The sequence below is a fragment of the Microtus ochrogaster genome, unplaced genomic scaffold (assembly GCF_000317375.1).
Source record: "Microtus ochrogaster isolate Prairie Vole_2 unplaced genomic scaffold, MicOch1.0 UNK23, whole genome shotgun sequence".
Taxonomy (NCBI): Eukaryota; Metazoa; Chordata; class Mammalia; order Rodentia; family Cricetidae; genus Microtus; species Microtus ochrogaster.
In genome coordinates, this window is record NW_004949121.1 from 1,440,893 (window position 1) to 1,450,946 (window position 10,054).

A 10,054-nucleotide genomic window follows, 5' to 3' on the forward strand; every position below is an offset into this window, starting at 1 on the left:
CTCAATAAATAAATAAATTTATAAAAAATAAATAAATAAAATAAAATTTAAAAAAAATATGTGTGTCTGTCATATTCTAAAGTGTGTTCTTGCACCTACGCCTATACAGCAAATGCATGAGAATTATTTTATTGTTGCTTTGTTAGTTTGCTCAAGCAGAGCTGAGTCTTGAGAGAATCCGTTTAACCCACTGATTTCTCTTTGCAGGAGTGTGTGATGGTCACTAGATTGTGTCAATTTTTTCAAGCTGTTTCCAAAACTTGCAGTGTCTAATCCCCCAATGCTGAAAAGTCCAGAATCTGGGTTAACATTTACTGAGTTCCCACAATAATAAGTCTGATTTCCTCTAGTAAATATAAACAGAAACCATCTGTGCTAACATGACAAATGAAACTATTTTGTTAGGACCACTGCACGTTAAAACCAGAAATTGAACCCTGCTTCCAAGAACACAAACCATTTCATTCTGTAAATGCCTTTAGCATTTCTAGCAGCTTCTCCTGTGTCCTGTATCTTTATGTTTGCCTGTCTGGGATAGAATGGGGAAGGCCATAACCATGGAATCTGTATGCAACAGACATTTTCCAGAATGGAGAATGTTATCGGAGTGTAACAGTGAATTTTTTCTGTAGAGGGTAAACCCAAGGCAGGATAAACAAAGGGCTGGATTTTATCTGTAGAGGGTAAACCCAAGGCAGGATAAACAAAGGGCTGGAGGCAAGTCTCAGGTCTATGCTCTCAGAAGGTGGGAGACTAAGGCAGGGGCATCATTGCTATTTTTGAAGACAGCGTGAGGTATACATAGTGAGTTAGCAGTTATCCTAGATATGTGATGCAATGCCCCTGTACTGTGGATGGAAGGAAGGAAGGCAGGAAGACAGGAAAGCAGGAAGGAAGGAAGAAGAGAGAGAAAGAAGGGAAAAGGAGGAAAGACTAAAAAAGACACCTCCCAAATGACTTAGTGGGTTCAGGCACTTGCTATCAAGTTTGAAAACCAGTGCTCAATCCCAGAGATCCATAAGAAAAGGGAGAATGCACAAACTGTCCTCTGACCTCATGATGTTGTGGCAGAGAGGAGAGAGTAAATGCATACATGCAAAAAAAAAATTTTTAATGTGCAAAGGGTTTATTTCAAAGGACCTGATAAACACGATAAAAATATAAATATATATATAAAACATTTATTAAGTAATGACTAAATTAGAGTGGAAGTATTATTTGCATTATCAGAGATACATTTTCTTTTCATTTTTAAGAAATCCATTTTGCTGTGAAATGACAGTTACACTCAAAAGCTTAAAAATTAATTAATGGCAAAATAAAATTATAGCTCAATTGCTGTTGCAGAGGACCAAAGTTTCCAGCACCCATCCAGAGGTTACAACCGTCTGAAATCCGAGTTCCAGGGGTCACAGCGCCCTCTTCTGACCCCCACAAAGAACAGGCACACACAAAGTGCACATACATTCATTCAGGAAAAACCCACAAACACATAAAATAAAAACACTTACTTAGTCCTCAAAAAAAAAATAATACTGGTTTACTGCCCTAAACATGATCAAATGTATGATTTGTGTCTAGTGGTAGATCCAAGGTGCTTCTCGTTGGGGAGGGTGAGTGGAATTGCAGTAAATGGCACTACTGGGTAGAAGTGACACAGAAAGAGGAACTGGGAGAGTTCTCCAGGACAGCATCCCTTCTAGATCTGAACATGAGGGAGTCATCTGCCATGAGCAAGCAAATCAAATAAATTATGGGTTTATCCCAATTCTGGTGCCAAGCAAAACCACAACAACGCATTTTTTTTAATTTTATTTTTTTTAGCAATCTAAATTTAAGTTGAAAGTTCTATTTAGGTTCATTTTAAAAATACATGATCTGCTCCCTTTTTTCAAAAAAAAAAGCCTTTACTTGAAATGAAATATACTTAAATGAAGATTTTTAAGCGATTGCTGTAGAACCAGGAAGCTTTTTACAGTAAACAGGTTTTTATAAAAAGCAAAATATTTGCTAGCCTCAGAAAGTTATTTCTGAGTGTAATGTCCGAGGCAGCTGTCTGGGCTTTTGCCCTGTAATAGTCTACATACTCCACTTCTTCTTTCAGGATAACTCATCTGGGGACAGTTTAAGATGTAGGTGATCATCTGAAAATAATTAAAAGTTCTAGCAACATAAGCAGTTCTTCTCTTTGGCCAGGTGTTTTTAGAAAGAGTCATATCATGAATTTTTAAAGAAATAGAAACATTCACAAATTGGTGGATTCCTGCCATTCCAATAATTACTGGGAATAGAAGAACACACTTAAGCATCTTTCACATTTGGAGTTCATTTGATCTATCAGCCAGCTTCTGGGCGGTCTTCCGTGTGACATTGTCAACATCATGTACTGGAAGAAAATAAAATTAAAGTCTGGAGATGTGCAGCTTCGGTGTTTAAAACAAGTGTGCATTTCTTCTTGTGCAACACTAATCCCTGGTGCATGTTTTATTCATTTCTGGTTGGTTTGTGTGAGAGTCCATGACCGGAGTGTGGAGATCAGAGAACAGCCCGAGGGAGTCAGTCCTCTCTCTCTCTCTCTCTCTCTCTCTCTCTCTCTCTCTCTCTCTCTCCCTCTCTCGGGGTCGAGGGTGAACTCACGTCTTCAGGCTGGCTCTAAGTATCTTTACCAACCAAGCCATCGCACTAGCTACTCATGCAGATTTCTTTTAAAAGTCAAAATTCGCTGAAGAAATTCTTGCTGATTACATTTTAAACTTTAATTTAACTTTTCTTCTAAAGGGCAATTTAGCTTTATAAAGTAAAGAAGCCCCAAAACGAAGTCTTTCCAGTTCAACAACACAGCAAGGACATCCTTGCAACTTGAGAAGACAGTAGTTGGCGATTTCTCCATTAAAAAAAAGTATGTAATGAAATATAATTAGAGGCATTCCTGTGACTCTTTGTCTTCACACTTCGGCATGCTCACATGTACTATGGCATGACCTTCTTCGTGACCTTGTCTGGTAGTGAGCATTTTTGCCTGTTTGAGAAAGTGCGTACTTCTTCACCAGATAACCGTTGAGTAACCTTGTGCCTGAAGCATTACCGCGTTAGCTTCTTTGCAGCTTTGGCCACCAAAGAAAGTTAAGGAAAGGAGGGTTTCCTGCAGCTTGCAGTTGGAGATCTATTCCATCGTGGTGGGGAAGGCATGATGGGAGAAGCAGCCCGCTGGTCACACTTCGTTGGCACTCAAGGACCAGAGCGTGAATAAGGAGTAGTACCTACCGAAGTACAAATCCTCAATGGGTGCCCCATGAACTTCGTCCAGATGTGGTGTACCTCTGAAAGGTTTCACGCCCTCCCTAGCAGTGCTACCAGTACACTGGTGTTCTAACACGTGAGCCTACAGGGGACATTTCATATCTAAACCACAAGAACTGTACTAGACACTTAAGATAAAAAAAGAGTAAAACCCCTAAGCACATAGTTACTAGAAGAGCACACAGGCCAACCAAAGAATTGTCATAGCAGAGGTGACATTAACTGTTACTACATATTGGATCAAGAACCTAAAATTTATCATCTCATTTACCGTGCTATTATCATCTCACAGGTGACAGATACGTGGACTGGTGAGAAGATAATTCATCGGCTCTCTCACGAGCACTCAGCTGAAAACAAAACACAGGATCTGAACTCCAGTTTTTTAACATCAAAATCATCACTGTAGTCTTTACCCTGTATTTTCCAAAGACTCGCAGAAACACGTAGAATGAACCCCAGTACAGAAATGCTTGGGAAGGCATGAAAAAGCCAGTTCCAGATACCTTTCACATGGGCTGAGATGGACAGACAGGTCATGACCTTCAGCAACTCCTTCATAAATTCTTTAGGAAAACAAGTTAGATCATCAATGAAAATACCAGATTTACCCTAGATGTATTTATTCACCTAAAGGAACCATCATGAAGGTAGTCTCAAAGAAGAAGCACTTTGTTTCTATTAAGTAAAATAGTCTGTCAGACTGGAACAAAAGCAGACCCCACACTTTAAAACAAATTAAAGGCAAACATCTGTGAACAAGAAAATAGTAAGACCAGGAGGACCGTCAACCAGGTCAGTATAGCACTAGCAGTAAGAGGTGGGCAGCGGGCCTAAGCAGTCTGGGTCAATGGAGCACAGTTCCAGAGCCGCCAAGGGAAGGGAATGTCTTTAGTTAGCCCATCTCCTAATAGACACAAGCAACTTCAGGATGACCTTTGGTATAGACTATGCTCCTCTGGCCTCCTGCCATTCCTGTGAGGTGTGAGTCTATAACAAAAGAGAGCAAGGGGAGTCGAGAGATGGCTCAGCAGTTAAAAGCACTTGCTGCTTTTACTGAGGACTTGAGTTCACTTCCCAGCACCCATGAGGGATGGTTTGTAATCAACCCTTAACTCATGCTCCTGGAAATCTGTTGCCATCTTCTGGACTCCTTGGGCATTGCTCTCATGGGCACAATGCCACAAAGAGACATACACAAAATAAAAATGTATATATATATCCTAATAAGAAAAGACAAATTACAATGACTCAGTCTTACTAGCCTTCTCATTAAATTATCCTATGCTTCATGGTCTCAGAATCTTCCTCATGTTTCTGTAATCAATGTAATGAGTAAATAAATAAATAAATAAATAAATCACTATACTAGGTACTTATGAACAACAATAACAGAAACGATAATCCCATGCCCCACCTCCTGACGAGCTTTCCTTATGAGGCGCTCTGATGAAGACTTACAAATGAATCCTTAATAAGATAATCAATGCCAATACTGTGTTTTATACACCCAACCGGACTGGGGATGATATAGGTCAGTAAAAGAGTGCTATTAATTATTAATGATCCTGAGAAATTTTTAAACAGACAAACCTGGTTTTCTTATTTGTCTAATGCCTGTGGAGCCATGCATCAATGCTGCATTGAATGAACTTAGGAAATGTCTGGGGTGACATGTTACCTTTTCTAAGGCACCTCTGTATTCCTTAATATCTTTCCAAAGAAGATGTGTGTGAAGGGCAAGGGACTTTATCCCTTAGGTCAACCAATGTGGCATGTGACAGAAATGATTCTTCTCATGTCGGTTTCCATAAAAAGCTGTCCCTTTGGATTGGGGATGTGCTGGCCTGATTATACCAGCCCTGGGTTCTACCTCAAGATCGAGTAGTCTGAGCATTAAGTAGAAGGCTATAGGCCAGATTCATCTCTCCCCCACTTCCACTGGCCAATCCCAAGTCAATCAAGAATGTAGCTTCTGGCAAAAGTCCTGTTGACTCACCCAGTCTAAAAATAACTCTTGACCTTGTGTGATTTGGTTCAGATTCTTCTCCAGAATCTAACATCTATCTTCACTGACAGTCAGTTCCTGCTCAGTTGTAATCAGTTCACACTAATTCATACCAAATTTTCTAGGAAAAAAGAAAAGAAAAGAAAAAGAAAAGGGGAAAAAAAACACGTGTCATCAAAATCTCTATTGTTTGTTTGTTTGTTTGTTTGTTGTGTTTTCAAGCTTTGCAGGAATTTTGTAAGCGAAACATGTTTCATCACAACATTTGGCAATTGCATACTGGCACTCAAGAACTTTAAATTTTTACAGATTTGGGGGGAATAGGTCCAAAATAATCATTCCAGGCTGTAAAAGAGAAAATCCGTGCTCTCAAGAATGCATTTAAAATGGAATTTCAGCTGTGAATCAGGTTGACTTTACAAAAGCAAACCTGAATTACATGTAAACAATTATTGTTCCAAACAATGGATTATTAGCCCTGGAAAGCATAGTCTGCACATTTGGATCCTACTACTTAGATATAAATTAATAAAGGTTTCTTTCGTGCATATTTTAGCAAGTCAAAAACCAAGCTGGTTCCTATTAAATCATCACATAATATGTATAGATGTTTTTCACTGATGATTCCAAAGTGGGATTTCTTGATTGTGCATGCATGCATGAGTGTGGACATGTGTGCTTTCTTGCTTGCTTGCACACAAGAGGGAGGGTACAAAGCCAACATTGGTAGCTTCCTCAATCCCTCTCCACCTCACTCTTTGAAGCAGGACTCTTGCTGAACTTGGAGCTTGTTGATTGGTTGGATTGGCTGGCCAATAAGCTCCTAGGGTCCCCTGACTACATCACTAGCACTGAGTGCTCTCTGCTCAGCTTCTTCCTTGAGTTCTGAGGGATCCCATTCAGGCCTTCATGCTTGGGAGAGAAGCACTTCACTGACTGAACCATCTTCCCTGACCTCCTTTCCCTTTGGATGAGCTCAAAGGGTGAATAAATAAGGATATCATTTGGGGGAGATGCTAAACTCGGTTCACAGATTGTGCCAAACAGATACCGAGATTACTTCCTTCTGTCCAAGAAGAAAGCTGGGGGTTTCGACAAGTGTCTGCCCATAAAATGCTAATCTAACCAAAGGAAACTTTCAGTTGTTGCTGTCATTGTTGGGGGGGGGGGGATGTTATTCTGTGTTCCATTACAGCAACTAAATCATTAGAAATAGACACATAGTTTTTTCCGTACTGGGGACCCAACACAAAGCCCTAAGAGGGTGCTCCGCCACTCAGCTACCTCCCAAACTGTCTAGATCAAGGAAAAGAAAGAAAAGAAAACCAACAACTTGACTCTTCTTTCATGCTGGGAAATAAAATGAATATTCAAACAGCATGGAAATCTTTAATCTAGTCAAATGAACTTAAAGAAGAATTAAAAGTGTTACTTTACTTCAGAGCCCGTAAGTGAAGGCATTTGTTGCCGAGCCTGACAACCCGAGTTTATTCCCAGGACCCACGTGTTGGAGGCAAGAACCAACTTCTGAAAGTGTCCTCTGACCTCCACCCACACACCACGCCATGAATCCACATCTGCACACACACACACACACAGATAAAGAAATAATAAAGTCTTTTAAATGGCTAGCATCATTTCAAACAAATCTCAGATATACTTTTGAGATAAAATTCGATAAGTTGCCTTCAAAAGAGGTCTGAGCAATATTAGAATCTGTAAATTTCAGCAATTTGGGCCTTTCCTGATTTCTGTCACGTACTCTCCAGTCCCCCTTACCTATGATTCTCCAGTCTTACCAGTCACTTACTGCCCTATAACCTTTATGCCAAATGTCCCACTCACCAAGCCCCTGAGGGCAGGAACTACCTTGTGGATAATTCGTGTAACTTAGCTCACCCTGAAGGTGTACGATTTCAAATAACAAAAACAAAAACACTGATTGAACCCATTTCTGCCTCAGAAGACGTGTGGCTATTACTTTTTTTATTTGTTTAACCTAAAAGAAATTTGAAGGACATTTTTTTAAAAAAATGATCATTTTCAGCCATATTTGTAGATCTTAATGTACTATCCATTCCACATCTTCAAGCAAAATCATTCGTTTTCATTTGCAGAACCTATCATATCTTACAATAATATCATCCTATCATTTGGTCTCCACATATGAAGCCACATAACGTTAAACCATAGCTTTCATAAAATCTCTAAATAATTCAGGAGACTCCAAACAGAGGATCGTGAGTAAGCAGCAGAGTCATGTAACTGTCAGGGACAGCCAGCTTTGACTGCGTGACTTGCTTCAAAAGACTCTTCTTCGTGTTAGCATGTGTCCTTAATTTCCCAATAACTACCCAAACACAAGCCATCGAGTTTCTGGTTTCCACGCTGAACCCGGCTGCAACCCCGTGTGGATTTTCCTAGGACCTGGCTTGAGGATTCTCACAGCAAGTTCACTCACACCCTCTCATAGGCAAGAAATGTTTTCTAAAGGCTTGTGATTTATCAACATGTACACGCCACATTGAAAGACCAAGGTGTCTCTTTTAGTGCCTGTTGTAATCCCGTCTCAGATTGGTTTGTAATATGCCATGGGGAAACAGCTGGCAGCTGGGCAATCTAAGCAGGCAGCTGAATGCATGGCTTACTCGGACATCGAAGATGTCATCCTACAAAGACAAAAAAAAAAAAAAAAAAAAGAAAAAAAAAAAAAAAAAGTCAGGAGTCATGGGAAACACCCATAACCCATAATTCCTTTAGGATTTGGAAGCTGGAGGGAAGATGAGGACTTCAAGGCCAGCCCCTACAGCATTTCAAATTCAAGGCCAAGCTAAGCAAGAGACGCAGCGAGGAAAGAAAATGGGAGGGGAAGATAGAGGAAGGGAGACTTTTCGGGTCCAGCACTGAGAATTTTTAGCCTAGCTTTTGTGTTTCCTTCTCCTTTAAAAAAAATAAAAAGCATCCCATACTGATTTTAGTGCCCAGATCTCTCTAGCAGGCTGTTATTATCAACAGAAAGCTCAGGCCTAAATCACTTCTAAAGAGCATAAACATAACCCAAAAGGTCCCAAAACACGGCTTAAAATATTCCTGTTATACTAAGCCCACAGCCTTTAGCATAAATCAAAACGTGCTTTATTTAACATACTTTAAAGGAAAATGCCTAACACGATGGTTACAGGAGCTGAAAGCCGGTCATGAAAATCTCGGAGTGGCTAAAGCAGAGGGGACAAAACGTAATGTTCTATTTTTCTCTCAGTAAGGCCATCTGCAGTTTCAGAATTTGTATGCCTGATAGAGACCCTTTTTCCACCCTGGTAGGAAGAGCGATATATATATGCACACGACACGACACCTAGATCATCAATATCTTTTTAAAATTTGACACCATCCACAGCCAAGAGTGCACCTAAGGTTCACACAAACGTAGAGGTGGGTGCGCAGAGCCTGCGGCGCCCAATAAGCTGGTCCTTTGGAAATTCTAGAACAAATGATCAATGACTCTTTTTAGTTTCCTCTGAGACCCCGCCTTCTGCACCTTATTTTCCACTGGTGTCTACTGGAAAGGTGTTGGCATTCCTGAGAACTCACAATTTCATTCTGTTTGGAGTTCGACCCGTATGTGAGGGTGAACACCCGGGGAACGAGCTCTGGGATTTGCTTGCCTATTACTCCTGCCCGCATCGTTCCAACCTCCCTTGTCTGTGTTCTCCAAAAAAGGGGTCGGATATAAGAACGACGGGGAGACATTGGGCGCTTGGTTCCTCTCCCACTTCCCATCTTCCATCCAAGCATCTTCCACCGGGAATCACCTCTCCTTACGGGCACCGGGGTCCCGCAGCAGGCAGGGTACTTACCAGGCTCATGGATCCCGGGGTTGTCCGACAGTTCGATGACCAGGAGCTCCCGGCCCTCGAAGCTGCGCCCCACCGTGTAGATCCTGCTGATGGCGGTGCACTGCAACCACACGGACACCAGCGCCTCGCGGAGCTCGGGGTAGCGGTGGTACTCGAAGGAGATGCCGTCCTCCTGCTGCAGTCGCCGGCGCCGCCGCATGCCAGCCGCGGGTGCCCCGGGCTCCTGGGCTTCCGCATCCAGCAGCCACCCGCAGGCCACCAGGGCAGCGCATAACGCCAGCAGCACCCGTCCTCCGCGTCGGGCCATCGCGTCCCCCGCAAGCTGCACCGCAGGCCTCTTTTGTCTGCCCGGGCCCGGGTGGAGTTGGCGAGCTCAGCACCAGCCTCCTCTCTCCTCACCTTCCAGGGCTCAATGAGTGGTGGTGCACGCTGGGGCCACCCAGAGGACAGCGGCGACGCGGCGGCTCTGCGCACTGCCCTACCCTCCCCGGGAAGCGAGAGCCAGGAGGCCCAGCACAGGGCTGGCAGCCACCAGGGATGCTGGCGTTATTCCTTGGCTCAGACCCACGTCAAAAGCCAAATGGCACCAGGGACCGGGCAGGTTTGGAATGACAGCTAAGGCCTTGGCTCAGGAAGGCTGTTGTCAGTGAGAGGGAACCATGACCCAGGACCGTGGTTGTAGAAAACACATTCTTGGGTTGTTAATAGAGCTTTTAAAGGTTGCATCTTCAGGATTTCTACCTGGACGCAACAGAATGTGGGGTGGGGTTGAGAAGCAGCTAGCTGCTGCCTTCTCTCCCCATCATCGCTGCTTCAATAGTCCAAATTTAAGGGTTGTGATTTCATCATAGCAAGGCTCTGATTTCTAAATCAGAACACTGCATTTTGA

General features: G+C 42.5%; 1 protein-coding gene across 1 annotated transcript in view; it reads right to left on the reverse strand.

The window, feature by feature from the left end:
- Nucleotides 1-9,631, reverse strand: part of Cpe (carboxypeptidase E) — a 98,655-nt gene extending 89,024 nt beyond the window's left edge. The window contains exon 1 of the mRNA XM_005367746.3: nt 9,166-9,631. Coding sequence (XP_005367803.1) covers nt 9,166-9,472 — 307 coding nt within the window. The 5' untranslated portion in view covers nt 9,473-9,631. The remainder of the gene's footprint in view (nt 1-9,165) is intronic.
- Between the last annotated feature and the right edge of the window lie 423 nt (nt 9,632-10,054).